The 27,489-nt window shown below is 54.9% G+C and overlaps 11 protein-coding genes across 11 annotated transcripts in view; 7 read left to right on the forward strand and 4 right to left on the reverse strand.

Moving 5' to 3' along the window:
• The first annotated feature begins 237 nt into the window (after nt 1-237).
• MONBRDRAFT_38064 (uncharacterized protein) lies at nt 238-3,279 on the forward strand. Its single transcript, XM_001747843.1, has 4 exons — nt 238-430; nt 548-1,488; nt 1,743-2,338; nt 2,447-3,279. Exons 1-4 carry the CDS (start codon nt 321-323, stop codon nt 2,603-2,605), a joined length of 1,806 nt encoding a protein of 601 aa, XP_001747895.1. The 5' UTR covers nt 238-320; the 3' UTR covers nt 2,606-3,279.
• Nucleotides 3,280-4,501: 1,222 nt separating this feature from the next.
• On the forward strand, nt 4,502-5,596 carry MONBRDRAFT_27511 (uncharacterized protein; the record flags this gene model as incomplete). The annotated part of the gene is made up of 3 exons (XM_001747844.1): nt 4,502-5,159; nt 5,272-5,353; nt 5,416-5,596. 3 exons carry the CDS (start codon nt 4,502-4,504, stop codon nt 5,594-5,596), a joined length of 921 nt encoding a protein of 306 aa, XP_001747896.1.
• A 747-nt stretch (nt 5,597-6,343) lies between these two features.
• On the reverse strand, nt 6,344-8,827 carry MONBRDRAFT_27512 (uncharacterized protein; the record flags this gene model as incomplete). Its single annotated transcript, XM_001747931.1, has 12 exons — nt 6,344-6,409; nt 6,515-6,591; nt 6,711-6,778; nt 6,828-6,972; nt 7,053-7,109; nt 7,248-7,374; nt 7,461-7,504; nt 7,641-7,817; nt 7,973-8,117; nt 8,386-8,447; nt 8,530-8,624; nt 8,721-8,827. The coding sequence occupies 12 exons, from the start codon at nt 8,825-8,827 to the stop codon at nt 6,344-6,346; spliced, it is 1,170 nt and encodes a 389-aa protein (XP_001747983.1).
• An 816-nt stretch (nt 8,828-9,643) lies between these two features.
• Nucleotides 9,644-10,234, forward strand: MONBRDRAFT_27513 (uncharacterized protein; the record flags this gene model as incomplete). Its single annotated transcript, XM_001747845.1, has 2 exons — nt 9,644-9,925; nt 9,953-10,234. The coding sequence occupies 2 exons, from the start codon at nt 9,644-9,646 to the stop codon at nt 10,232-10,234; spliced, it is 564 nt and encodes a 187-aa protein (XP_001747897.1).
• A 233-nt stretch (nt 10,235-10,467) lies between these two features.
• Nucleotides 10,468-11,802, reverse strand: MONBRDRAFT_33456 (uncharacterized protein; the record flags this gene model as incomplete). The annotated part of the gene is made up of 5 exons (XM_001747932.1): nt 10,468-10,782; nt 10,846-10,944; nt 11,093-11,247; nt 11,376-11,576; nt 11,703-11,802. 5 exons carry the CDS (start codon nt 11,800-11,802, stop codon nt 10,546-10,548), a joined length of 792 nt encoding a protein of 263 aa, XP_001747984.1. The 3' UTR covers nt 10,468-10,545.
• Nucleotides 11,803-12,271: 469 nt separating this feature from the next.
• On the forward strand, nt 12,272-14,355 carry MONBRDRAFT_33457 (uncharacterized protein). The gene is made up of 8 exons (XM_001747846.1): nt 12,272-12,448; nt 12,647-12,750; nt 12,896-13,005; nt 13,079-13,135; nt 13,254-13,337; nt 13,501-13,557; nt 13,640-13,866; nt 13,984-14,355. Exons 1-8 carry the CDS (start codon nt 12,282-12,284, stop codon nt 14,240-14,242), a joined length of 1,065 nt encoding a protein of 354 aa, XP_001747898.1. The 5' UTR covers nt 12,272-12,281; the 3' UTR covers nt 14,243-14,355.
• A 351-nt stretch (nt 14,356-14,706) lies between these two features.
• On the forward strand, nt 14,707-17,413 carry MONBRDRAFT_27516 (uncharacterized protein; the record flags this gene model as incomplete). Its single annotated transcript, XM_001747847.1, has 11 exons — nt 14,707-14,927; nt 15,024-15,160; nt 15,262-15,360; nt 15,527-15,628; nt 15,721-15,854; nt 15,956-16,066; nt 16,315-16,470; nt 16,705-16,852; nt 16,942-16,982; nt 17,096-17,217; nt 17,305-17,413. The coding sequence occupies 11 exons, from the start codon at nt 14,707-14,709 to the stop codon at nt 17,411-17,413; spliced, it is 1,380 nt and encodes a 459-aa protein (XP_001747899.1).
• A 402-nt stretch (nt 17,414-17,815) lies between these two features.
• Nucleotides 17,816-19,663, reverse strand: MONBRDRAFT_38068 (uncharacterized protein; the record flags this gene model as incomplete). Its single annotated transcript, XM_001747933.1, has 5 exons — nt 17,816-18,390; nt 18,527-19,028; nt 19,140-19,265; nt 19,344-19,455; nt 19,578-19,663. The coding sequence occupies 5 exons, from the start codon at nt 19,661-19,663 to the stop codon at nt 17,816-17,818; spliced, it is 1,401 nt and encodes a 466-aa protein (XP_001747985.1).
• Nucleotides 19,664-20,070: 407 nt separating this feature from the next.
• MONBRDRAFT_38069 (uncharacterized protein) lies at nt 20,071-21,833 on the reverse strand. Its single transcript, XM_001747934.1, has 6 exons — nt 21,470-21,833; nt 21,249-21,350; nt 21,038-21,155; nt 20,758-20,936; nt 20,519-20,626; nt 20,071-20,413 (listed from the first exon to the last, which is right to left on the reverse strand). The coding sequence occupies exons 1-6, from the start codon at nt 21,764-21,766 to the stop codon at nt 20,261-20,263; spliced, it is 957 nt and encodes a 318-aa protein (XP_001747986.1). The 5' UTR covers nt 21,767-21,833; the 3' UTR covers nt 20,071-20,260.
• Nucleotides 21,834-22,676: 843 nt separating this feature from the next.
• On the forward strand, nt 22,677-25,657 carry MONBRDRAFT_33459 (uncharacterized protein; the record flags this gene model as incomplete). Its single annotated transcript, XM_001747848.1, has 7 exons — nt 22,677-22,791; nt 23,137-23,535; nt 23,637-23,742; nt 23,852-23,959; nt 24,044-24,137; nt 24,300-24,424; nt 24,591-25,657. Exons 2-7 carry the CDS (start codon nt 23,443-23,445, stop codon nt 25,655-25,657), a joined length of 1,593 nt encoding a protein of 530 aa, XP_001747900.1. The 5' UTR covers nt 22,677-22,791; nt 23,137-23,442.
• Nucleotides 25,658-26,817: 1,160 nt separating this feature from the next.
• Nucleotides 26,818-27,489, forward strand: part of MONBRDRAFT_33460 (uncharacterized protein) — a gene marked incomplete at its 5' end in the record, with an annotated part of 6,488 nt that continues 5,816 nt past the window's right edge. The window contains 3 exons of the mRNA XM_001747849.1: nt 26,818-27,137; nt 27,217-27,294; nt 27,376-27,477. Of these exons, the coding sequence (XP_001747901.1) occupies nt 26,818-27,137; nt 27,217-27,294; nt 27,376-27,477 (500 nt within the window). The remainder of the gene's footprint in view (nt 27,138-27,216; nt 27,295-27,375; nt 27,478-27,489) is intronic.

Raw genomic sequence — 27,489 nt, forward strand, 5'->3', positions numbered from 1 at the left:
TCAAATCCAGGAGTTAAAGTTTAATTTGGCATTTTGCCAAAGTTGGCCTGACGACAAACTTGACCCGCTCGTCGATTTAGTCACACTACTGTACACTTTGGATTATGGTAAAGTGCGGCATTTGTCATGCTTTGAACAAAATGGCTGACAGTTTGGGACCTCGGCAGCGCCAAAATTTTTCAATTTGCGATGAACGCGTTCACACACTCACGACGACTTGCCATTTTCGTTGGTTGAGACCTGGTGGTCGATACAGGGCGCTGTGGGTGGCAGAGGCAGAGCGTCGGAACGCAGTTGGAAAAACCTCGTGATTTGACATCATGGCGACTGCCTCTTTGGATATTTTGCCGGACGAGGCCCTGCTTCACATTCTGCTGCACGCGCAGTGGGTCGACTGCATCGCCTTTGCTGAAGCTTCCCCACGCATCAAGTATGCTTCTGTTCCACTGCACCAGCCGACCGGTGGCTTGACTTTTCGTCCCAACAATGAAACCTCATGACTCAAGTTCGACTCACGCGCTTGGGCCTGCTTGTCTTGACGTTCTAGGACCCTTTGGGATAGCAGCAGCGGGTATGCCATGCGGTGCCAAAAACTTGAGCGCGACGGCGTGTACATTTCAAAGTTTCTCCATCAGGACCACACACCAAAGCAAACGTTTGAAGCTGCCTGGCCTTTGCGCCGACGTTGGCACGCCATCCGCGGCGACGGAGAGGACAACGAAGACGACGTCGTCATCGACAATAACGTTGACAATGACGACTTGAATCCCGACAGTGCCTCACTCGAAGCAGGGAACACAGCCAAGTTTCGCATCCGCGTAGCAGCTCGATTTCGTCCACTGCTTCACCACCAACAAGGTGACGATGCCTCAAATGTAACAGCAGGCTCCGGAGCCGAGGACGACGAAAATCAACCCGCCCACGATGAGCGCGTCATCGTGCCTCTCCACCAACGCTTGCGCCTCATCCGCAAGCATCTTAATTGTGACCGTGCCACGGCCCAACGCACCCTTTGGGGTGCGCAACACGATCCATGGAGCAACGCTTTTGTGCCCAACCCAGAGGACACCGACACGACCACGGCGAGCCAACCCGCTGCCCGGGAGCCTTTGGCGGAACGCCAGTCCCCCAGCGAGCCCAAGGATGCTGCCGTGTCTACCGACAACAAAACGGGGATGAAGTCCTCGGTTGTACCACCCACCAACAACGTCACAACCTCTGCTGATCGCGCGCTGGACGCAGAACCTGGAGACGAACACTCGCGCTTGCCAACAAAAATCCGCACCGGCGTCTTGGCGGTGCGGCCGGAGCACCGAGACCTCTTGATTTGCGCCATGGGTGCAGGCCTGCGTCGGTTCCGATTCGACACGGTGTTTGACGACAAGAGCACGCAGGACGCCCTCTACACCCAAGTGGGCGCCCCCGTCGTCTCGGAATTTCTCAACGGTATTTCAGGCACCGTGTTCGCTTTTGGACAGACAGGTTCAGGTAAAACATTCACCATGTACGGCCCCAATGACGAGGCCAGTGCAGCTATCCAAGAGGCCAGGCCGGACAAGGGTCTGGTTCCCCGGGCCTTTGAAGAAGTTCTCACGGCCGTGCAGGTGAGCGCCCAAGTGACGCCTTGTTGATTTACAAGCACGTTAAATTTTGTTTCTCGTGTCTGCATCACTCTCTGTGCCCCCCCCCCCCCCCCCACACCCCTTTTTCTTTTCTTTCTTATCTGGCCTTGGTACCCTCAGTTGGCGCCTGGCATGGTGTGGCTGCGCGCGCCGTCCTCGAAGACCAGCTGTCCGTGCCCGTGCACAATGCCCAGGATATGCAGCAACAGCTCCTGGCCGCTGAGCGCAACAAGCGTCGAGCTGCCACGGCCATGAACCAGCGCTCCTCGCGTGCCCACACGCTCACCTACCTCACCCTGGTGCAGCGCTTCAACAACAGACGCGTCCGGTCTCTGCTCTGTCTGGCCGATCTGGGCGGCTCCGAGCAGCTGAAAAAGTCGCGCGCCACTGGCCAGCAGCTGCAAGAAGCCGTTCAAATCAACATGGGCCTGCTTGCCTTGAAGGAGTGCATCGATGCCTTGAAGCGCCGGCGTTCGCACATTCCGTACATGAGTTCACGACTTACATCTCTACTGCAGCCTGCGCTCATGGGCAATTCGACCGTGACCGTGGTCATCACGGGCAGCCTGGAACAGCGGCATACCTCGGAAACGCTCAACGCGCTGCGCTTTGGCGACGTCTGCAGTCGCATCGAGGGGGACGAGCTTGAGGTAGAAAGCGACTTTGCCGACGACGCCCTCGAGGCCCTCGACACGGAAATCAAGCACCTGGAAGAGGTGAGGCTGACGCTCTTGATGGGCTCTAGAACCCCGTGATAATCGCACCTCGTGTCGGGCTTTGCACTTCTGCTGGCTCTTACTGAACCTGTTGTCTTTGTCTTGCAGCGTATCCGCACTGAAGAGCGTTGGGTCAACAAGACGGTTGTTCGACAAGATGCAGACGGTGAAGAAGTCTTTGTCACGTCCGTCTTGGAGGGTGCCGAGGAGCTGCGCGAACGATATGAGCAGCTCCTCGCCACACGTCATGATTTGATCGGTGTTTGAGGGAAGGAATCTACTGAGACTTTGTACAGAGGACGCCCTTTTGAAAGGATGTTGAGTTGAAAAATTTTAACGTGGTGGAGTTTAGCCATCGTGTTGATTGTCGATTGTCGTGGCGCAGGCGCAGCCGGCCAGAATTGATGAAGAGTACTCTCTCAACGTGTAATCTGGTGCCGGGGGCAGAGCTACATTTTTTGGCTTTTCTTCTTGTTGGTTTTAGTGCTTGCTCCATTGGCCTTGTTTGAACGACCATTGCGCTTCGTCGCACCTTTGCTCGTTTTACCTTGACCTGGCTTGGCAGCCTTGCCTTTCTTGTGCGACTGATCCAGGTTCTCGTCTAAGCTTGCGTTAACGACGGCATCCCAATCCTTGTATCCGTAGGTCACGCTCATATGCAGCTCTGTCGCTAGTGCAGATGCGCACGCCGCGACCTTGGTTGAAGGCTCCATGCACCAGGTGTCTCGAACGTCGAGCTTCTCTCCAGCATCAAGTTCTGGATCGCTGTTGGACAGCACCGCAAAGTCAAGCCAGGGTGGATTGTCCCAGGTGGCCATCTTGACCCGAGTGTTTTGCCAACTTGCCATCAGGCTTGCGTCGTTGGCGCTGGTAGCCGTCGTGTCAAAGCCTGCTTCCTCGGTGGCTTTAGTTTTGAACACCATCGTACTGCTCGGTAGCCCATTGGCCTCAACTGCCAAGTCACCTCAGTGGTCATGAGTGTATTCTCACAACACGAGCATGCTCTTTTACAGCCTGACGCACGGGTAGAGAAGGACGTTGGAAGAAAAACATACCGTGTAGATAGGAAGAGTTGAGGCTGGTCAAGAAGCGGTACTGGTTTGTGATGGACATGACGTGCGCTCCCACCATCTTTAACCTTTCGGCCACCAAGCGCACAAATTGTCGCTCGTGCCATGCTGTTACACGTTATCGCAAAGGCAGGTCCGGCCAGTTTGTGAGTCAAGGGGTGTCATGGTCCAATATATCACATAATATGTACAACTACGACAAGCTCAACGTGCTACAAGCCAGAGCACAGGGTGCAGCGGTCGATTGGCGAGCGTCGACTCACCGGTCTCTTCCCACAGGAGCCAGTAGGATAGGGATGGAACGGCGCCAATGGCCAAATTGCGGAGTTGACTGGGCGTGTACTGGTTTGGAGGCAGACGAACCTCAGTGACACAGGTCACATTGTCATTGAACAGCGTGTCGGTGGCGGATTGAAGCCAGGGAGAGACGGAGCCCAGGAGGCTGTAGCTGGGAGAGTCGTTGATGATGAGAAGCACCTTCTTGGCTTGGGTTTGCTCGGCAAAAGATTCCATGGATTTGCGGGCGGCAAACTCATGAGCCCTATCCCCCCCGGTGACCATCAATGCAAAGACCGTTGGACGCACGGGAAAGCCTCCCTTGTTGATCTTGGGTGCTGATTTCAGCTCAACCTGGAGCGCTGGCAGCTCTGCCCCCACCCCCGGCGTCAAATGCACCGTATATTCCACGGTAGGGCACTCGCTATGACGCACGGGTGCAACATCATGACCACTCGGCCCAGCTGCCGTATGCTTTGACCACATCGACAGCGCCAAAGCGCAAACCAGTCCCCAACCGACGCCTCGACCCATGACCGCTTCGTCCAAAGGCAACACCATAAAATGAATAAAGTGTGTGTGTGTGTGTGTGTGTGTGTGTGTGTGTGTGTGTGTGAAGTGAAAAGACAAGGAGTCGACAAAATGCACATGCGTTTTATATTGAATACCTCCCTGTAATTGAAAGTTTACATCCGAATGTGTTCAAAAAATTTAAATAACAGTTTTGTATATCATGGAGCCGTCGTGGCTGGCGGCCGAGGCGGATCGCCTCCTGGCTGGGTACGCCCGGCACGGGCGGGATGGGGAGAACGGGGGCATGTTTCATTACTATCGGGATGATTGGACCGTGTATGATCGGGAGCATCGGCATCTGGTGTCTTCGACGCGGTTTGTGTGGCAGTATGCTGAGCAGGCGCGGCGTCGTGCCGGGACGGAGCAGGGCGACCAAAGCCGGGCCTTGGCGCTGCATGCTTGGGCCTATGTGCGCGATCGCCACTACGACCCGGAAGCGCGTCTGTATCACTGGTCTCTCCGTCAGCACAAACCAGACGGCGAACCCTTTTTCATGTATGGCCAGGCCTTTGTCCTGCTGGCTCTCAGCGCGCTCGTACGCATGGGGGACGTGCCCGAGGCTCAGTCGCGCACGGAACAACTCTGGGATACCCTTGAGGCGCGTTTCTGGGAGCCAGCACATAACGCCTATGCTGATGAGCTTCCCGTTGATGCTGACACCCCGGTCCCTTATCGAGGACAAAACGCCAACATGCATGCCTGCGAGGCCTGTCTCGCCCTTCACGCTGCGACGGGCCAAGACCGCTACTTGCAGCGAGCTCGCGCTCTCGCCGAGACTTTTTGTTTTCGCCTCCCACGTGACAAGGGCATCTGGGAGCACTACAACGAACAATGGCACCCAGACCTAGACTTTAACAAGGATGCCAAGGACAACATCTTTCGCCCCTGGGGCTACCAAACTGGTTGGTCATCGGCAGTGTTTTGAGGATGGTCGCGACCTGGCGTGTGTTGTTTATTTGTTCTTCTGAACAACGTGACTGTGGCACTTATCCAAGGCACCTGCGCGTGCAACAGGTCACCAGGTCGAATGGGCAAAGCTGCTCCTGATCCTTCACGAGGCGCTTCCGCGGCCCGACTACGTGGACAAGGCCAAGGCGTACGTCGTTGCGCCAGGCTTGACAGTGCCGTTGTCAGCATCGCTCATCTGGTGTTTCTTAGGCTTTTTGATTTTGCAGAAAGCTATGGACGAGACCGGCGGCATGGTGGCTGGATCTATGGCTATGATCTCGATGGGCTGCCGTGTGACAGCGACAAGTACTTCTGGGTACAAGCTGAAACTTTTGCAGCTGCGTATCGTCTCTACGCCGTCACTGGTCAGTCCTTCCTTCAAAAGACTTGAGCCCTCGCTGCTCATCTCGGACAATCAAGGTACAAATGACTGAGCAATCGCTGGCTGGTGGTGTCGCCTGCCTGTTGACGTTCTTCTCGCAGGAAATGTGGGGTATTTGCGCACGAGCGAGGAAACGCTAGCCTACTGCCAAAAGCACTTTATTCAATCCGAGCATGGGGGATGGCATCGACTGCTCACTTTTCGAAACCAGCGCAAAGAAGACGTGATGAGCCCTGCGGGAAAGGTTTGTCTGGCGCTACAGTGTACATTGACTTGCATCCGTTTACGAGCGCTGACAGGCAGACTGATCCGTGGACGTTGAATGCATTAGACTGACTACCACATTGTTGGCGCCTGCTGGGACGTGCTCGACGTCATGTCCCTACACCCGCCACTCGCCAACAAAGTTTCAGACACCTCAAGTACCACGCCTTGATCGTCGTTGTGGCTTCTTTTTTTGTTCGATGAGCAGAGCTCGAATTGTAAATTCTTAATTGCCGACTCGACAGTACCAAAGATCATGAGTGCTTCGTTCGGGCAGCATTTCTGGTGCGACGTTGAGTAAATGCTTTTACAGGCATCAATTGCAATGCACAGCAAATGAATTGTGGATCCACACAAATTGCTTGAGATGCCAGCGTGACACCTCAGCACGGCAGATCTACTTTGTGAGGAGGCAGACGAACATGGGAAAAGACGGGAAAAGAGAAAAAAAATGAAACGACACAGGCGAAAATCCACGTTGGGCCCTCGTCTTTAGGGGCGGCTTTTGTGGGATTGGATGTAGTCCATCACGGCCTTGTAGATGAAGCGATATTGTGCCTACGACAACACCCGTGCACACACATGGTAAGAAGCATGTATTGTTTTTTGTTTTGTTTTTTGTTTTTTTCTGGTTCTACTATTATTTTGTCAAGAGTAACATACCGCTGTCTGGATCATGCCTGAGCGCTGTCCACGCAGCTTGTGAATGATGCTTTGGATGTCAATGTCGCAGTCAATGCCTGTCAAATGACCAACATGATGGAGGCAAAGAGACTAACCGTGAGCACCGCACAATAGATAGACTTCAAGCGTTGAGCCTTCTTGATTTTTCTCGCTTCACGATGGTGCGACAACTGACCGTAGTGGCGGATGAGGTCCAGCACAATGTCAATGACCAAGAAAGTACCGGTGCGACCGATACCAGCACTGCAAGGCCCGAGGTGCACCAACGACTGTTAGGACATGCTCCCTGCACCTTTGAAATTGGTCTCGCGGATTAGCATGTACTTGCCTGCAGTGAACCAGCGTTGGGCCGAGGCCGGGGATGCTCTTACGCAGACGGTCGCGATGCTGGCGAATTTTCATGATAAGCTGCAAAAATTCACGCTCGGGTGGCACGCCTACCACGTTGTTCATATCAGATGGAAAGTCCATGAGCATGCCCTCCCCATCATCACAGGAGCGGCACCTAGCGTCGTACCGTGGTCAGGCCAGGACGTGTAGTGGTATTGGTAAATCTCGCGAGGATCGCCTTCGCCTGTTGTCAATGCAGGTATCAATGAGGACGACAGAGGAAAAGAAGCGATAAAACGGGTAAGAGGAGAAAAGAACAAAACGCATGGTTCATTGTCGCCGCTTTGGTGTTGTCTGCACGCGGTTGTAGCTGTACACGTACCAACGGCAACGCTCATGCGACGGACCGTGTACGCATCAAAGTTGTCTTCCGTAAGAAGCTCGACAACATAATTGCCAAAACGCGCCGGTCGCCGTTCGCTGCTAGGCCAATAAGGCGTGCACTTGTGCTGCAAAGCAGGTAAATTATGATGAGTTGTACGAGGCCCTAAAAGCCATACCTTTGCTCACTCATCAATGACATGAACCAACACACCTTGCCCTTCTCAACCGGATTAGTGGCCATGACAACCAGACGGCCTGAGTTCCCGTGCACAGTCCAGCGCAAACAAGCCAAAATAGAAAGCGAGACATAGAGCGTGAGCAAGAGAAATGCGGCAAGCAAGTCTTGCATGTCTGCGTTAGAAGGTGAGCAGAGGCTGTTGGAGAAGCATACAGTTTTGTTCGACAATCATTTGCCAAAAGTCAGCCACCGTGTCGGGCATAGTGCCTTGCGACGCAATGTAGGCCTTGTCAGTGCCTGGCGCTTCGCCGTTGATAAAATTGGCGTTGATGTAGTCGGCGCCAATCACGCCATCAGGAACGTTGCGGAGCTTGACGCGAGTGTGATCGTCTGCACAATGGAGGTACACACGTGAGCTCACGGAACCACAACGCTTCAACTCGGTTTGTGCACGCGCAGTGCACAAATTGATAAGAAAAGAACAAGAGCAAAGCAGGCAATGGAGAAGAGATACAAGTTGTGTTGGCGGGGCAAGGTGGACCTACAGGGCAAGATGTTCTTGTAGCGATTCTTTGACTTGTTCTCGATGCGAGCGCCTTCCATGCGATCAAACTTGTGTTGGTGCTCCATCGTCTGGAGTTGCTCAAACTCCTCATTGAAACCAGCCTTGCCAAACTCCTCCTCGGTTTCCTGCAGATGCATTACAACGTGAGTTAGTCAGCGGGCACAAAGGGCAGAATGACGGCAGGGGATTTCAATATCAAGCCAAGACAGGGGAGGGATTGACGCTTCGTGCCTTGCTGAGTTCAATAAAACGCCCATCAATGCTGGCCAGGTTGAGACGGGTGGCATTAAAGGGCTAGTCGTTTGAAATTGGGGTGGAGAAGCACAGTGCGTGTGGGCGGTGAGTGTTGGAAAGCCTGGTGGAAGGCAGCGGGGGCTGTGCAAGAAGTCGCACCTTGAGCAAGTGCACAACGTTGCCATTGGCTTCCACCAAGGGCTTGCGTTTGTAATATTCCACTGCAAGAGAGCGTGAGACCGCCGTTAGCAGGCGCTTTGCGACGGACGGGGTCAAAGGAAAGGAAAGCGCAGCAGGGCATACCGAGGGAGGTGAGATCGGTAAACGAGGCACCGCCGCCGACATCGAAAGAGCCACCGTTGTTGCGAATGATAATGTGAGAGATGGCATCTCCACAGCTGTTGCAGGCCAGAAGAACTATGAGTCTGGCCAGATCCAGGGGCAGAGAGCGGAGGGCTGCCGATGACGTTGGGCTCAAGGCGCAGGGGTCCTACCGGACTGAGAGGGCAAAGCGACCAGGTTGGGACTGGGAGGCGCGGACGAGAAAGCTGCCGTGCTCGCCGCGCTCACGCAGGGCCGCCTCGCTGTCTGGGCCGGACATTTGACCATGGAACCAGCGCTCAGAGGTTGGGTCCTCGCTGAGGAGCGGGTGTCGCAGATCAATAACATCACCATCCACTTCCTTGAGCTGAACATGTTTGGAAAGGGCGCGGCATGAGAGTGCAATTTGAGAGGGCAAAAGGATAATAGGCCAATGGTGGCAGGCCCCAAAAAAAAAAAAAAAAAAAAAAGAGGAGGGGGCGGGGGGACGAGTCCAAGTGGGTGGAGTCAGAGATGTGGGGTTCAAGTCTGACCTCGCCCGGGTGGGTCGTGTAAAACTGAATCAGTTCGGTCAAGTTGGCAAACTTTTCGCCGCCATACAAGTCGAGAAAGTCACCACTGTTTTGAATCTTGATGTGAGTGACCGAGGCACCGCGGCTGTGTGGGAGGAGAACGGTATTTGGTGAGGTCCATTCCGAGCCGCGGGGTGATCACCAGATCAATGATGAGCTGAGCTGTTTGTGACGATCGACAGTGGCAGGCGACTCAGGGACAGAAGACACGCGACACACCGGACAGAGAGAGCATAGTCTCCTTTGTTGCTCCGGCTTTGTCGCACGAGGAACGAGCCGTCAAAGCCCTGGGTGAGCAGCATTCGCTCGGCCTCCTCGCCCGAGATGTTGGGATGAAACCATCTATCGCGTGGCCATGGCACAAGGCTCTGTCAGGTTTACGGGTGGTGGTGCAGGGGGCATCGGAGAGCCGATACCGTGCGTCTAGAACGTGGTCTACTCACTTGCGAGCCATTGTGTCAGTACCTAAAGGTCATTCCACGGCCAGAAGCGTTGCGCGCGAGGTACGATCAGCAGCAACCAAGATGCGTGAGTGTACCATGGCCAATCCACCGCAGTACCAACAACAACAATCCCTGTCCCCCCTCCGCCTCTCTCTCTCTCTCTCTCTCTCTCTCTCTCTCTCTCTCTCTCTCTCTCTCTCTCTCTCTCTCTCTCTCTCTCTCTCTCTCTCTCTCTCTCTCTCTCTCTCTGTGCCACCACCACCCCAGGCAACGGCCAACCATACGAACAACGGCCCGCACTGGGACCCTGACCGAGCGAGACCCTTTACGCGCTCGTGTGTGTGCGCGCCCGTGTGTGTGTGCGTGCGTACCTCTTGAAATCAAAAGCAGCTTGAGGATGATGAACAGAAGACACAGAGGAAGAGACTCAGAGACTCAGAGACAGAGAGAGAGAGAGAGAGAGAGAGAGAGAGAGAGAGAGAGAGAGAGAGAGAGAGGACCAGAGACACAGAGACACAGAGACACAGAGACACAGAGACAGAGACAGAGACAGAGACAGAGACAGAGACAGAGACAGAGACAGAGACAGAGACAGAGACAGAGACAGAGACAGAGACAGAGACAGAGACAGAGACCAGACAGAGACCAGACAGAGTGAGAGAGACCGAGTGAGAGCACGCCAGAGAGACAGAAAACAAACAGAAACAAAGAGAGAGAGAGAAACAAGAGAAAGGAAGAGTCAAAAGAACCAAAAAAAAAAAAGGAAACAAAGAGCAGGGAGGCACAGGGGAGGCCCGGGTAGCTCCGGCCATCGGGCACACACACGAACACACACACACACACACACACACATTCATACAAAAATGCACAAATGCACAGAGGCAGACATGAGTTGTGGCGAGGGATCAAGCAAGACGCCTTCAATTGTTGTGTTTTTAACTTCTCCGGCAACGCGTCTTGTGACAAGCAAGTTTACTCTTGATCTAGTCGGCCTTTTTGGTTTTGGCACTTGGGGTAGGTGCTTTGGCTGGAAATGCCATGTGGAGGTAGGTACACACCACCACGAGGGGCAGGGCCACCAGCTTGGCCGTGCTTAGGGGATTACCAGCCACCAGAAAGTCGGCCAAACCCGTGATGACGATGCCGGCCAAAATGGCAAACCCCTTGCGCACGCTGCCGGCATACTTGACCACAAGGCCAACCACAATGCCACCGGCAGCCTGCGAGAGGCACGGAATCATCGTGCTGGGAGCAAAATGATAAAGGATGCCCGTGCCCCGAACCGCCTGCAGGTCGTTGGACAGGAGCAGCTTGACCAGCAGCGCTATGGAACTATACACGCCCAGCTCCATGGTAAACAAGAGGCTGTTGCGCTGCCTCTTCTACCGTGTAGCCAAGGATGAGCCGAACCCAGCCGAGCATCGTGAGTCATGAACACAATGCGGCGAGAGAAACACCCCCCCCCCCCCTTCGTGAATAAAATAAAACTAAAAAAAGTGGTGCTGGCTGGCTCGTTCGAAGCGGGTTTACCTGCAGATTCATCTGTGTGATGGCGCTAGCCAAGCCTGAGAGCATAGAGGCCAAGAAGACGGGTCCCACACCACCCAGGAGCCAATGCGCGTAGTCCACCTCGGGCTTGCCTGATGACGTGGCCTGTCCCTGTTGGGTCAGCAATACAGAGGCCCCTAGAAGAGAGGAAGCACCATAATGTGTCGAGTTTGGAATTTCAACCCAAGCGCAACATGACAAGGTCAGAAGAAAGAAAACAACAAGCCATGGGCCAGCGACATCTCTGCTTGGCAGGATGACGTACCAAACATGCCACCCAGGGCGATGCACTGAATCAGCGACTGTGCCTTGCCCAAAATCAGATAAACACAGATCGCCGCGAAAATCGTTTTGGTCTGGTTGATCAGATTGACCGTGAGCCCATCCAAGTAGGCATAGCCCGCCAACATTAGCAAGTTTTGACATGAGTAGATGATCGCCGGCACGCCGGCAGCACGAATGCTATCTACGCAAGGGAGCGTACGGCAGCAGCACAGAAGACCATAAAATCAGCAATTGGACAATTTGACGACGACATGGGGAAATCAAAGGATTGCATGCATGATCGCGCATTGCAAACAGCTGCGCCTACCTGCCAAGGTCCAACCCTTGAGCGCCTTGGGCAATTCACCCGAGATGTAGAGCATGCCCAGAGCCAGCACAAACTTGCTGAGCTGTGAGGCACGCAGCATCGGACGGCTGAGATGTGATCTGCTGTTCCGCATGCCAAGCTGGACCGAGCTAAAAACACGCTCATCATTCCAGAAACCAGCGAGGCAGCGAAAAGGATACCTCTGTCACCAGCACGACCACCACCGTGTGCGCCTTTTGGTCTAGGTACAGCTGATTGAACAACGGTTGCAGGCCAAACTGAAGCGCCAGCAACAGCATAAAAAGCACCCCTCGTCCCTCCATCCTTGAACGTTTCCACCACCACAATCTCCTTTGGATCAATCAAAGCCCAACGACGCTGCCAAGCCAGCCGATGCGCCGTCGCCGCGCCGTCGCCAGAAAAAAACAGAAAAATGCTCCAGAAAGTGCGCGCTGCGTCACTACCAACTGTAACAACTTTCATCATGGCCCCAGCTTGACGATTGCGACATCGAAAAAGGTCACTGATGCCATTTTTTTTTTTTTTTTTTTTTCATTTTTTTTGGTGTGGACGACAACGATGGTGCACAAGATGATGCTGGTGCGGGTGGCGGTGTTGGCCATCGTGGCGGCGGCGGCGGCGGCGGAAACGACGATCAACACTGTGCCTGAGATTGCCAAGGGTGGTGAGACGGCGTTTTTTGACTCAAAGGTCTTTACTGGCCTGCTTTTGGGCGACTGGGGCGGGTAAGTGTGCGCACCGTTCTCACCTGCCGCGAATGCGTACGGACGATCAGCCCAAACGCTGGAGGAGGAGTTTTGCAGCACGGCCAAGATGACATTGAATGTCATTGCGGCAGGGCAGAGATCTGGTCACCCCTTGCTCATGTGTGATATGTGTGTGCTTGCTTGTCATTGTTCTTGATGTGGCTCTGTGCCGTTCAGAACCAACAAGAGCCCGTACACCGAGCCCGGACAGGTGGCTTGCGCAGCAAGCCTGGGCGAGGTTGCTGCCAATCTCGATGCCGATATTGCCCTCCTTCTTGGCGGTTTGTCACTGCCTGGCCGTGGACCCCACCCGTCCATTTGGTGCAACGACTGGCTCACATGATCTCACTCAGCATCTGATCATTGCAATGGCCTTGTCAACAAACTCCTTTCCCGTTTGCACGCTGTTACCTTGACACTGGTCAGACAACTTTTACGACTCTGGTGTGCATGGCGATGAGCACGACGCTCGCTTCGAGGAAACGTTTGAGAACGTCTACACCGCCGACAGCCTGCAAGATATTCCCTTTTACGTGGTAGGTAGAGCCACGGCAGATGCCGAGCTGCGGCTGGGCGAACCTCAAACTCACAATCGAGCGCGGCTGATAGGTGGCCGGCAACCATGATTGGCTCGGCAATGTATCGGCTCAGATCGGCTACAGCACGGTGAGTGGTTGCAATGCAAGAGTGTGCGATGCATGCCCAACGGCTTGGCCGTCAGGCGTTGGGCACGTGCCTTTCGCTCACACCCAAGGGCTCACGACTGGCTTGTTGTTTTTATTAGCTAAGCGCGCGCTGGATCTTTCCCTACTATTTCTACACGCGAAGCTTTTCGTGGCCCGGAGAGACGCGCAACGTGACAATGGACGTGCGTTCTTTTTTTTTTTTTTCCTTTTTTTTTTTTTTCTTCTGCTTTTCTTTTTTTTTTTTTCTTTTTTTTTTTTTTTTTCCTTGCTGGCAACCGCCAAGACAAAAGGCTTGTGCATCGTTGCTTGAAACCCTCTGACAGCGTGTTGTGCATGCGTACGCAGATTGTGTTCATCGACACCATCTTGCTCTCGGGCAACTCTGATCTCTTGGAAGACAAGGTATTCGTTGATGAACAGGGGCGCAGCTTGCTGATGCAAGCAGGCATCACCGTGCTCACGGCCACACGTTTTTTTGTCACAGTTTGGCGAGCTCCAAGGACCGGCTGATCCTGTCATGGCGGAGACGCAGTGGGCCTTTATCGAAGCTGCGCTCAACTCCTCGCAGGCCGATTATCTCTTCACTGCAGGCCATTACCCCGTATGGAGTGGCTGCCAGCATGGTCCGACCCTGTCACTTGTGCGCAAGCTCAAACCCATGCTGGAACAATACAAGGCCACCGGTCATTTGGCAGGCCATGATCACTGCTTGTACGTCTCGCGCCCAATGCTTCTTGTCTTTTTACGCTCTCCTCTTGGGCAAGATCTGTGATTCCGCAACAATTCTTCGTTTCTCTTCATTCACGGCCTGCTCTGACACATGTGCAGGCAATACATTGACGAGGGCAAGGGCCCTGTTTATCCTCAATCTGGTGCTGGCGACAACTGCTGCTACCACAACAAGCACGAAAAGTCGTGCCCCAAGGGCTCGATCAAATTCAACATGTGGAACGACGGCTCAGGCTCGCCGATCGAGGGCGGCTATGCCACCTTCACCGCCACAGAGGCGGAGGTCAAGTTTCAGTTTTACGCGGCCAACGGAACCGTCCTCTTTGAATCGCCTCCCGTTTTGCCTCGCGAACTCTAAATGTTTAGATGGGTCCTTCCAGAGCCACTCATTTTAGAGCTGCACCCCCCTCTCGTGCGGCACAGCTCTTGATTGCTTTGCCACCCTCTCAGATCAATCAATCCATTGCTCTGAGTATGCCCTCTTCATTTCAGCTCACCCTCTGTCCTCAGCAAGATGCCAGCATCCGCCTCACCAACCGATAGAAATCGGCACCTAGAACCCCCCCCCCCCCAACCACACACACACACACACACACACACACACACACACACACACACACACACACACACACCTCCCAATTTGTCACGTAACACCAGTTACTCCATAGTCAGTCGTATCTCTCACCATCCTCACCCCACCTAGCACAGTAGCATCATTAAAAATGATTTCCGAATGCAGAAGGAGAGAGAGATTCAAGATCTTGATGTTTTTGTTTTTGTTTTTGTTCTTTGCGTGTGTGTGTGAAAATTGTTATGAGCATCATGAAAACTTTAGGCAAGCAGCTGGCGGGGAGCAGGCCGTATGGGCTGATCGTGGTCCTGGGATGGCTGTTGCAGAGCCAGAGCTGGTTGCAGGTGGCGGGCAAGATTGTTGTCGTGGAGTTGCCGGAGCAGATTAGCCAGGTGCCGACCGGCGTCAACTACGACAACCCGTTTTACGCCACCAACATCTCTGGCACTGTCATTGGCTACAGCGCCAACCAGTGAGTTGGACTCTGTGATCGACTACATGGTTTCATCACAGTGGGGTGGCCTTGCTGCGAGCACTGCACTCCCTCACCATAGCCACTTTTGCCTAGAGTATGCTATCGCATCACGACTGGCGCCACGGTGGATGCAGTCCTGCCCGAACCCGTGCCCATCAACTTGTCCCGTGGCTCCGCCCTGGACACGTGCGGCAGCTGGCTCAACGCCGTTATGTATGACCCCAGTGAAGGTGATGCCGGCTTGCCCGCACGGACTCGACAGTTTAACAGCCTTTGACGGCGATTCTTTGCCGCGCTATCCTCATCGCTTTTGTTTGGGTGCGGGCCCTAGATGTGGTTCGGGGCTGGTATCATGAGGAATGGGAGTGCGACTACGCCCGCAACTCCTATACCAATAAAAGCATTGCCTACGCCGAATCTCATGACGGCGGTAAGTCAAGCACTTCCACCAGACGATGTCTTCCAAAAGAGAGCCAAGCACGGAGGGTGAATCCTGAAGGAAGAATTTGATGTGTACAAGGGCTGCCGATCGCCTCAAACTGATGCGTCCATCATCATCATCATCATCATCACCATTATCATGCAAATGTGAGCAGGCTACAACTTTAGCAAGCCCAACTACCCCGACAACTACATCATTACCAGCCCGCCTGGCAATTCCTCCACAACACACCAGACTGGTGAAGGAGATCACACTGGTATGATACTCATCCACGCTGACCCGGTGCACACCCCGCGGCAAAGTGTACTCATGCCGCCATGGTTGCGTCGTGTTTTCGCACATGTCCAGTCGTGCGGGTGGGCGACTACTATTATCTCTATTTCCTAGACTGGAACGCCCAGCCCACGGGACCTCGCGTGGCCGTGGCTCGTAGTCACGTCCAAGACGGTGGACGTCCCAACTCTTGGTGGAAATGGCATCACGTTCGTGCCTGTCAATGTAGATGCCGTTACCTGACGCAACCTCTGAAGAGGCAAGATCCTTTCCCTAATCAAGTCCTGTGCACGATGCTTTTGCTTTGCAGGGTAACTTTAGTTCTCCTGGTCGAGGAGGCGAGTGTGACGCCCTTGAGGGTATCGCAAGTGCTTCCAGCGTGCGCTATCGCACACGACAGAACGACTTTGTGGCAGTCGAAGTGCGTGCTCTCCGATGGGTGTGATCTGTCTCGCCTTCTAAAAACTCCAGAGCACTTCTCACGCGCCCGCTGGACTGCTGTCCTCCTATCTCACGCAGAACATTGGTGCACTCGGCGGACTGGGCATGGTGCATTCCACCGACGGGTTTCACTTTGCCGCGCTGAACGTATCCCTTGTTCCGTTGATGGCGTAGGTTAAAGGCATGAGATTCTGCATTGTTGTGGTAACCTTTGTTTGTACACTTTAGCCGCCGCAGCTTGACGCTCATACAGAATTTGCCCATAGCCAAACGTGGGACCGCGAAGCAAACTCGCCCGAACTATATGCCTATATCTCCCTTGTGGGTCCTGGTGGAGCAGAGGACATTGACACCAACTTTTATCTCTACTACACCTACCTTGAGGTATGCATGTTGGACCTCCGCAGCAACAGCCCCGCCCAAAGCTGAGAGGTGCAGCAAAGGTGATGCAGATTTCGAAGATCGTGTACATTTTGCCCTTCCAATTTTGTCGATAGCCTGGTGCATCGTTTGCAGAGCGATATTTGGTGCGGCGGCCGCTCGCGGTGAGTATCAGCGCCCTCTGGTGTTGTACGACAGAATCCTATCCGCCTTGGGCTGATTCGACTTTGCTGGTAGGTGCCCGATCTTTCCGCTACAGAAACACTTTTGGCATTTCAAGGCGGCAGCAACGGAACCCATGCGTGGGCCACGACAGCACTCATGTTACGCGCATACAACTACTCTGCGCGTACTCTAGGCTATCTGCTGACCCGGCCGGCATCTGGTACTGGAGATGCGTCCTTGCCCCCGCCTCCCGTGTGTACGCCTGCTGCATCCATCCTGATCCTTAATTTTAAACGATGGTGATTGTAGGACGTCGAGCGCTGTATGACTGCTATCTCAATGCTTCCGCCGTATGTTGCAACGTCTTGGCCTGTCTTGCCCTTGCCCCGGATCCAGCCAGGAACGTAAACGTCGCTACATGTTTGTGCGATGTGCACTCGAACGTTGCTGTCCTGCTGGCTAGGTTTATATGACGGGTTTGGAGGGCGAGTGCGCCGATGGCATCATCCTGCGCACACTAGGCTATGCTGCAGATGCGGCCACAACGTTGCCAGCAGCGAATGGCTTTGCCCCAGTCCAACTGTGGTGCGTTTGGTTTGCTTTTCGGCCGCCCGCAGATCGCAACGGCTTCTCAGCAGGTGTGATTGTATCGGGGATACGCGTGGTTTGTAGGCGATGCAAGGATGCTTCGAGTGCGCGCTACATCACCACGACAAGCGCGTGTGCTTCTGGGGCAACCAGCTCAAGTCTGGGTTGGATTCTAACTCGCACACAAGCATGAATGCACTTGTAAAAGCAGAAACAAAAGCGCCTGTAACAGAGCAAAACTTGACATTGGGCGCGAGCACGCTCAGCGTGTCTAGGGGTAGCAGTAGCATGCGCGCAGGTGTTGAATGACACCTGCCACAATCGAGTGGCCCCTTTTCTTCTTTTTCTGATGAAGCAACCCTGCCGTCACACTCGTCTGACGTAGCTTGCTACACACACACACACACACACACACACACACACACACATACTCACTCACTCACTCACTCACTCACACGCGCGCGCACACACACACACACACACACACACACACACACACACACACACACACACACACACACACACACACACACACACACATATCCTTGACCCAAGGCGCAAGGGCGTAAAAGAGGAGCATTTAACTGTCGCAAGCTCAAGTGCGCTTGTGGGCCACGTGCAGGTCATCCATGCCAGCTGTGACGGCACTGTGAGTTCGATCAATGACACTCTCGATGTGGTCCAGGTGCTCGCGTTGATCAGTCAAGAGATCACTAGTATCACGCATGATGCTGTTGATGGTGGACATGTCTTGTTCTAGGAGGCGTATTTGTTCATTTCGATGTGCAATCCGCTCCTGTGACTCGGCGAGTCGATGTTCATCGTCCTCGATCAGTTCCATCTGCAGAGTTGCCGGTTGAGCCATGCTATCATCAGCGAGGACATGTTCCTGGTGGTCCACGGAACCGGGTCCGCGAGGGTCAGTTTCTGCTGCTGCGGCGCCCTTGGAGATGATAACCCCGCGGTCCTTGGCCTTGGATTTGAGCGACTCGATGCGCTCCTGGAGAGCGACCAGCCATTCTTGCGCCAACGAAGCGGAAGCGCGGAAACGATACACCCGGGTCTCATTGCAAGGGCTAATTTCAAGATAGACCATGTTCTGGGCCGTGGTACTGCTATCGTTGGTAATACGGTTGATAGCCACGTGTGCGCCTTTGAGCCAGATATCACCTGACATGATAAGCGAATGGTGAGGGACACCCAAGGCGCAGTTTTCATGCCCCGACGCGAGACAAAGGCCTGAAAAGAACGGCAGCCCTACTCAGCGACAAGGAGACGAAGCGTCACGGCCACGGTGGGCACCAACCTTTGGGTGCTACGTCGGTTGGCACCTTGTAGTACTCTAAGCGCGCTGCCCGAATCTCCACCCATCGCTGCTGCCAGGCACGACTAGAGGAGCGAATGAGGTAGGGTAGGTGAGGGGCGCGGCGACAGAACAAGGACCAGCGCAACATGACAGCCAGCTCGTTGTCAAGAACGTCATACTTGAGTTGGCCCTTCTTCTCGAGAAAGCCAGCCTTGAAGGCAGGCTCGCGAAGACTGGCAATGGCAGCCCGCACTTGGGCATCGCCCTCGGTACCCTCTGCAGTCGCTGGAAAAGGCAGACACAAAAATGAATCAAACAGCCGGGAAATGTTCAGAGCCGCCGCTGGGTAGAGCTGGCAAGAGCAGTGCAGCGATGTCACGGGTGGTCCGTTGAACAGGAAGCCCAAGGCGGACGGGTGTGATTCCCAACCTGAGGCGGAACGAGACGTGCGCACAACGACGTCGTGCTGGAGTGGTTCGGTAGGGCAGCTGTCCGCGCGTGCCTGCCATGACAAAAAAATGGTGTGTGGAGTAGATGATGCAGCGCCACCAGCGTTAGAGGGTGGCACAAAGGCCTGTGCGGGCGGTCACATGCACGGGCACCTCCAGCCCACCTTTGGCGAGGCTTGGCGCAGGATAGCGGCCTGCCACAGCCGCATGCGATCCTTAGAGCCACGTAAATGGTACACGCGCTTGCCCGCTGGGACTGTAATGTGTAGGCGATGGCGCCCTTGGGCATCCTGCATGGCCAAAGGCGAAGGGAGAGATGAGGATACCGCTCATCGAGCATTCGCAGAGCAAGAGATGCGACGTCGTACAGGTGCCTCATCCAGCTGAACGGTGGCGCCTTGGATGTCAAATTGACCCTTGGGCATCGCATCACTACGCGCTTGGCGATAAGTCACCATCGAGTCCCGAAGCTCAAAGTACCTGCATCACCGTAGCCGCCGCCATAATCACACCATGAGCGCGAGGTACATCCAGCAAAAAAAAAAGCCACTTCCCAGCCTAGCCCGCCAGGGATACAAAGGACCACCACAAGCACCTCTTACCTGCTCTTCCAACCAGTGTTGACATGACCCTGCTTCTCAAGCCATTCCTCCAACACGGGCTCACGCCTCACACTGTCCGCCGCCATTTCCGCGTATGGTCAGAGACTAGATAGAGACACACACAGAGAGAGAGAGAGAGAGAGAGAGAGAGAGAGAGAGAGAGAGAGAGAGAGAGAGAGAGAGAGAGAGAGAGAGAGAGAGAGAGAGAGAGAGAGAGAGAGAGAGAGAGAGAGAGAGAGAGAAGAGAGAGAGAGAGAGAGAGAGAGAGAGAGAGAGAGAGAGAGAGAGAGAGAGAGAGAGAGAGAGAGAGAGAGAGAGAGAGAGAAAGAGCCAGACAGACCATAAGACTCGGATGAGAGACCAGTGCACACGGCTGTGCAGGGCTTGGGCATGGGTGGCTTGTCTGCTAGGGCAAGGCGGCCAGCTGTATGGAACAGATTTAATATTATTCTTCACAGCATCATGTCCGGGTGGGTGGGTGTGAAGCGCGGCAGACTTTGTTGAAGATGCGATTGAAAAGGAAAGAAAATGAGCGGCCGAGAAGAGGCGCACAAGAACAAGAGCTACCATGAGAAGGAAAAAAAAAAGATGCGCCGCAAAGGCACCTTCCGGGCCGCACGCAGCAGCCAAAGCAAAGCCGTCGGGCGTTTGGGGACGCTGGCACGTCGCAACGCAAGGGCACATTAGATGTTGGGAACGCAGGCCAAGAGGCGCAGCTCCTCGCTGCGGGTCCCATACATGTAATGCTCGACCAGATCGGCCAATGAATCAAAGGTGCGGTCGGGGCCAACATAACGATACCGGTGGCCCACGGCCTCGATGGTGTTGTGCAGGATCTGGACGGAAGGCGGAAGGGGGACATGGTCAGAAAGGCCGGTGCGCGCTTTGTCCTATCACGCGGGAACAGGGAGACAGGATGGCAGGGGGGCAAGCATACTCACCCGGCCGTGACGGCACATGGTAAGCGCATAGCACCGCGGCTTGGAGGCTGGTCGAATCAGAAACATGCCATCTTGCAGCCCCGCCTTGCGGAGCATGCTTTCAGCTTTCTGTCACCAGTACAGAGATAACGACGGGGTCAGAGCCAACGAGAGGGGGAATGGGGGTGGGGAGGAATTGCATTGCGTGTTGTCACACGTCCGCTTAACTACGAGGGGGCGGAAGCGGGGGCGGGCCAGACCTGGCGGTCAACGGTCATGTGAAACCAGGGTGGGTTATTTGGATTGACCGAGGGGGTCGGGGCGGGTGCCGGCATTGGGGCTGGCCGGGAGGACATGACTGGTACGGCTGGGCGGGGCATGGGTTGATGGTACTCCACAGGCAGATCCGGAAGCACCAAATCATCTTCATAGTCGGGCACTACGCGGGAGCGTGCAAGTTTTGAGAGGGAGCTGGCGGCGAGCATGGTGGGTACAGCAGGCCAGAGTTTGGAAAGCTGATGGAAGGACAACAAAACAAACCAGCTGGGGCGGCGCGAGGGGCTGGAATGGCAGGCGGTGGTCGAGCAGAAAGTGGCGTTGGCTGAGGACTATCCATGGGAGTTGGTAAGGGTCGCGCACGGCGCGGAATGTCAGGCCCCTACAGCAGACCACATGCCATGAGAAGGGCGCGTGAGACAAAATCCACAACGCTCGCTTGCATGTTGACTGGGATGGGGTCGCAAGGACATACGGATGAGGGACTACCGATGAGGGCGCCAGAGCCACGTAAGTCATCGTCGCGGACTGGCATGGCGGGAGGTGCTCGCACCACGCCCGAGGCCGGAGGTGGCAGCTGTAAGTGGGAAAATAAACACGACGCACGATGGTGAGGGGCGGACAAGGTCGCCGTATAAAAAAAAGGGCAAACGCGTGCAGTCGGCGGCAGGGGCAATGGCTGGACCGGGGCCGTACCGGGCGGCGATCTAAGCTGTTGTAGGCCTCTGAGCTCTGACTGCTGGCGGAGAAGGAGGGCTGAGACTGAAAGCCACCATCGCTCTGGTACCCTCCGGGCTGAGGGGGCAGGGGTCGCCGCTGCAAGTCAATGGGAACACCATTGTTCTTGAGGACAAAGTCGTCGGAAGGCAGCTGCAACGGCGGCCGGTTGTGAATCGGGGGAACGGGCGGGGGTCCCGTCTCGTCCTCTGACTCTGACTCTGATTCGTTCACGTTTTGCACCCATTGAAAGCCGGCCCGCTGGTTCCGCGCCATGGTTGCACGCCCTTGCAGCGGCCCAGCTCAGCAGCTAGCCAGGCAGCCGGCGTCGTTTGCGTGATTGATACCCCCCCGCCGCCTCGCCGTCGTGTTGTGCGCGCGCAGAGAGAGAGAGAGAGAGAGAGAGAGAGAGAGAGAGAGAGAGAGAGAGAGAGAGCGGGGCAGAGGGTTGAACGGGTCGATGGTGAAATGAAAGAGATGGGCAAAAGGCCAGGACGATTTGGAACGGTTTTCTTAGGCACATACAGTGGAAAGCAGAGAGATGACGCGAGGGGCTGTAATGTGCAGAGAGCCGAAGGGGCGGCGGATGCGACAAGATGTGGTCCAGCTGATTGGGCATGCGGCATGCGACAACTTTTAGACGGATTACGTCTGGGAATGTCAGATGTTTTCTTCGGTCGGTATTGCAACACCCATGCGGGTGTCAATATGTAGCTGATAATGACGTTTTGACCCCCAGACAATAAATGCGCAGTGTCAGTCGCCGCTGAGACGAGAACAGTTGAAGCGACGCATCATCATCCATAAGAAGAAGAAGAAGAAGAATTCGCAAAAGGGCGGCGGTATCAAGGAGAGGGCAGCTGGGTTGATGGGTCCCCGAGTTGAAGCCAGGCGGACGAGGCGGCGAAAGGGCTGGCGCGTGTTCAGGTTTAACTGCTCGCATGAACCACCGGGCGGGGGGAGCATTGTGGGGAGGCTGATAGGGAGACTCTGCGGGAGCGAAGAATGGATTGGAGGAAATGGCAGAAGAGAAACGACATTCAAGGGTGATCCAATGTAGAGAAGCGAAGCGAGGTTGGAGTTGGTCAGAGGGACAAGTCCATCGTGAATAAATGCTGACATTTATCCATGGTGGCATCAAGGTCTTTTCAGAGAATGCGTTAGTTTTGCATTCGCATGATAGAGAGACGGCTTGACCCGGATGGCCGAGGTAGAGAAAGACCTTTGTAGTTTTCTCGTTTTTCCGGCAGCAGCAACAGCAGCCGCTCAACCGCTCCAGCACGGCGCTGGACACCCGACAGGTACGGCGGATCCCCGACAACACGACGATACCAACGATGTGACTCCACAAGCTGGCGAGCGTTGGGGCCCAGAGTAGCAAAGGGCTTTTGACGGGATCCGAGCAGAAAGGGCGCGGGGCAAATGTGTGTGTGCTTGTGTGTGTGTGTGCATGTGTGTGTGTGTGTGATCACGCAGGGATGAACGTCGGGGGCGGAGACCCTTGCCGGCTACTACTACCCAGGGCCGATCATGCCTCTGATTGATTGTTATTTTTATGTTGATTTTTTCTGTGGTGGTCTTGGGCTGGTCATGCTCTTGCCGTTCACCCTGACCCGCACCCGCGCTCTTGCCCTGTGCTCCCATAGCTCGGCGCTTCAGACCACCCACACACCGCGCGCGCGCGCGCGAGGGGGAGGGGGCAGTGTTTGATTTCTATCCACCGGCGACAAATTGCGTTTTGCTCTACTGTTGTTGTTGTTGTTGTTGTTGTTGTTGTTTCATTTTTATTTTTTTATCGTTTTTACTTTTTTACTTTTTTTTTTTTCACTCGCTCAAGGCGCTCAAGATCATTCTCGAGGAGCAGCTCAGGGGACGTTTGCCCCTCGCTTGCGCGGCTTGCTGTTGATCGCTGTCTCCCCTCTTTGCCTCTGTTCCCCGGTTGATCTTGGGGGATGGAGCAGGCGGCTTTGCTGCGGGACGATGGCTCCCCCAATGTGTCGGACGTTGAGGGTGGTCTGCGCTCGGCTGTAGATGACGAGACTTGCGTACGTCAATTGGCCCGTGCCGCTGGGCCCTGGTGATGGTGGTCGCGGTGCGCTTGCGCTCGCGCTGCGGCGTTCTCACCTCGGATCTTTTGCATCCGCAGCCGGCGGTGCTGGACCTGGAGCAGGCCTTTCACCGCATCGGCTACGGCTGGCAACAAATCCGTGTTCTTGTGATCTGTGGCCTCTGCTTCTGCACTGATAGTATCGGTTGGTTCACGTCTCCTGTGTGTCGCGCGCCACTCATGCCTGCTCGTGTCTGCTCGCGTCTCGATAACACTCTCAAACCCTCGCTTGCCACCCGGCTTTTGGTTTTCAGAGGTCGGTCTGCTCTCCTTTTTGCAGGCCGAAGCCAAGGTAGACTTTCACCTCTCCACTACCGAGGAATCGCTCCTCACCTCCATCGTCTTTGCCGGCGAGCTGACCGGTTCGTCCATCTTGTTCTCGTGCCGACCGGCGTGCAGGCATCATCCCAATCATTTCACGCATGTCTGCACCCGTCAACCCCCAGGTGCCTTGATCTTTGGACCCATGGCTGATCGCTATGGTCGCAAAGCTGCTACGTTTGCCTCGGCTGCCCTTGTCGCCATTGCTGGCGTAGCCAGGTACGCGCGACTCAAGGGACACCGCCCACATGGGTTTCTTGCTTGATTGCCCTTGTTCCGTTATCGTGTTTGTTTGTTTGTTTTTCTTGATTTTTTTTTTCTTTTTTCTTTTTTGACCGATCGATGTTCACGGGGTTGCCACTGCCGTCTCGCTTCCTACAGTGCATTTGCGCCCAACTTTGAGGTTTTGGTTGCGCTGCGCGCCTTTGTCGGCCTGGGCATTGGTGGCATGGCCGTCCCCTTTGACATCTTGGCCGAGTTTATGCCCTCGGAATATCGTGGCAAGGGTATGTCATCTGCTTCGAATTGTGGGTGGGGCTTTTATTCTTGTTTTTTTTTCCTGACCCCGAACTTGACTGCACGTGCCGAGCACTGTCCGTGATTTGTTTTGTTTTCGTTTTGCTTCTGTCGGCCTGAACCTCACACCTGTTTTGCGGGTGGCTCGGCACGCAGCCTTGATGGGCATTGAATTTTTTTGGACCTTTGGCACGTTGTTTGTCAATGGACTGGCGTGGGCCATGCTCTCGGCTGAGGGCTGGCGCCTTTTGGTTGGGTTGTGCTCAGTCCCCGTGGTCTTGGCAATGCTCTCGTTTCCCTTCATGCCAGAAAGCCCGCACTGGCTTTTGACGGTTGGGCGATCTGAGGATGCAGTCGTGGTTCTGCGCCGCGCGGGTGAGCTCAATGGGCGGCCTGGCGCTATTGGGCCCAACACGCGAATCGTTCTTCATCACGAGACGACCCCCAGCATCAAGTATTCCCTGAGCTCGTCCCCGCCGTCTGCGAAGAAGTACAGCAGGACCGATGGTGATGGCACGAGCGACAGCGACAGCGATGAAGAGCGCGAGCGCCGGGCGCAAGTCACCATCCAAGATGACGCGCAGAGCGTGGGAAGCCTCAAGGAAGAGGCAGCACACAACTCGATGAGTGTGCGGGCCCTGTTCCAGGCCAAGTACCTGCGCACAACGCTGCTGCTGTTCACCACGTGGTTCTCGACGGGATTGACCTATTACGGGACGGTGCTGATTGCGCCCGAGTTTTTCTCGCAGTCGGATGATCCGACGGACTTTAACTATCCGTCGCTCTTCATCACCTCCCTCGCCGAGCTCTTTTCGTGTACACTGGCCTTTTTCCTGATTGATCGAGTCGGGCGCAAGGCGCTCTCAGGCTGGGCATACCTCACCTGCGGTGTGTTCACGGCCATCCTCATGGGGGCCAAGCACATGCCCAAGGGTCTGGGCATTGTGTTGCTCATGGTGGCGCGCGGGTCCATTTTCATTGGCACGAGCACCACCTGGGTGGTGACGCCCGAGCTGTACCCGACAACCGTCCGTGCGGCTGGGCACAGCTGGTGCAATGCCCTGGCGCGCGTCGGAGCCTTTGCTACCCCGTATTGGGGCAACACGGAGGCCGTGCCTTTTGAATTGCGCCTGCTTTTCTATGCCGTCTTTGACGTGGTGGCCGCCGTGGCCTCCTTCTCTTTTCCGAAGGAGACGGCCGGCAAAGCGCTCATGGACGATTAGACGGCAAAAGTTTCAAGAGAGACCCTTTTTTTTTCTATTGTTTTGTCTTTGAAGTGTGCATGTATGTGTGACTGACTGTGAATGTATGGATGTGTGCACATGCGCGTGCAGGCTGAGAGTGGCCGAGTGCCTGTGATGGTAAAAGACGGCAGGGCAGGCGCGAACGCAAACGTTTAGAAGTAGGGGACAATCAAACACGCGAACGGATTTTATCTTTGCTTTTGTCTGACTTTTTGTTTTGTCTGACTTTTGGTGGTGGCTGAATGTCAGACAGAACCAGTGGGAGTTCTTAAGAATCCGTGGGGGTTGGATTGGTTTTTCTTCAGAACCAGTAGAGTACCACGTCAAGCCGCGTGGATGGCGAGACCCACATGCCAGACGTTTATGTCCTATTATGGTGTCCTATATTTTGTGGAACTGCTCGCGTTACTCCCATCGATTCCCACACGCCCGCCTACCCAACACCACTCCGCGCTCCATACCCTGCTGCATGCTTCTTTTGTTCGGGGCACATGCGCTTGGCATGTGTGAACGTCTCTCTCCAACTCTCGTGCCTGAACAACGATGGCCGCCCCGTGTTGTCGGGCGGGATGACGGGTTTCGGGGTCAGATGCGCCCAGGATTGGGGAAAACAAAAAGTGTGGCCCTTATGACGCGACTGTCAATATTTCGGTGGGGAGCATTTTCAAACGTGCTCAACACTCTGAACGCACTGGTTCGTGGCGGACAGGCTGTGTGTGTTGGATTGATGGTGCGTTTGGCTTTTTCGTGCCATATCAAACAGATGATACACGATTCGCCGGACAAGTAGCAGACAGACAGACAGACAGACAGACATTTATGATGCCATGCGGTTGTTGGGACGAGGCAAGGTCGCATCTGGCCTCGCCGATTCCGAGGAACTGGCTCGATACGCCATGCAGGTCGATCCATGGAGGCAGAATGACGGCATATGGTCTTTGGACATGAGTTTGGCAACCTGTGCGCGGGAGGGAGGTTGCCCCCTTTCAAATGGCTCCGCTCCTTAACGCCACCAACGTCAATGTGAAGGGTCACGCACAGGCAGACAGAGAGACGAGAGAGAGCGAGAGAGCGAGAAAGAGAGGAGAGAGAGAGATTACACACCTCGCGCCTTGTGTGGGTGTGGGTCGGTGCATGTCATGGGATATGTGCGTAAAGGACGCTTTTTTGTTGGAAAAACACTTTACTCCTCTCTCTCTCTTGAAAATCTCTTGGCTCTCTTGAACCGTCTCGTCCCTTCTCTCTATCTCTGTATCCGTCTCTCTCTGCCAGTATTAAGTATCTGTCTGTGTGTGTGTCTCTCCCTCTCAATCTCTCTGTTCACTTCTCTCTTCTCTCTGTCTCTCTGTCTGTCTCTCTCTCTGTCTCTGTCTCTCTTCCCCCACACCTTCTCTCTCTCTCTCTTTTTTCTCTCTCTCTCTCTTTTTTCTCTCTCTCTCTCTCTTCTGTGCTGTGCCGGGTTTCCGAGTTGATCGCCGCAATTTCTTCTGTTTGCTCAAGGGTTGATTGCCGGTTCCTTGGCTGGTTGGGCCTTCAAGACACCTTTGCCTCTGCCTGCTCCATCACAGCAACAGTCTTAGCTCACCCAGCGTGTGTCAAGGTACGTCGCCCCACCGGTCAGTCGGTGTGCGCCACTCGTCCCTTTTTCTTCACTCCCGGCACAACAAAGGCCTTGGTGTTGCATCGTGTGCAACTAGTTCAACGCAAACTCCCTCTCTCTCTCTCTTCTCTCTCTCTCTCTCTCTCTCTCTCTCTCTCTCTCTCTCTCTCTCTCTCTCTCTCTCTCTCTCTCTCTCTCTGTCTCTCTCTTC

This window comes from Monosiga brevicollis, genomic scaffold (assembly GCF_000002865.3).
Source record: "Monosiga brevicollis MX1 MONBRscaffold_19 genomic scaffold, whole genome shotgun sequence".
Classification (NCBI taxonomy): Eukaryota; class Choanoflagellata; order Craspedida; family Salpingoecidae; genus Monosiga; species Monosiga brevicollis.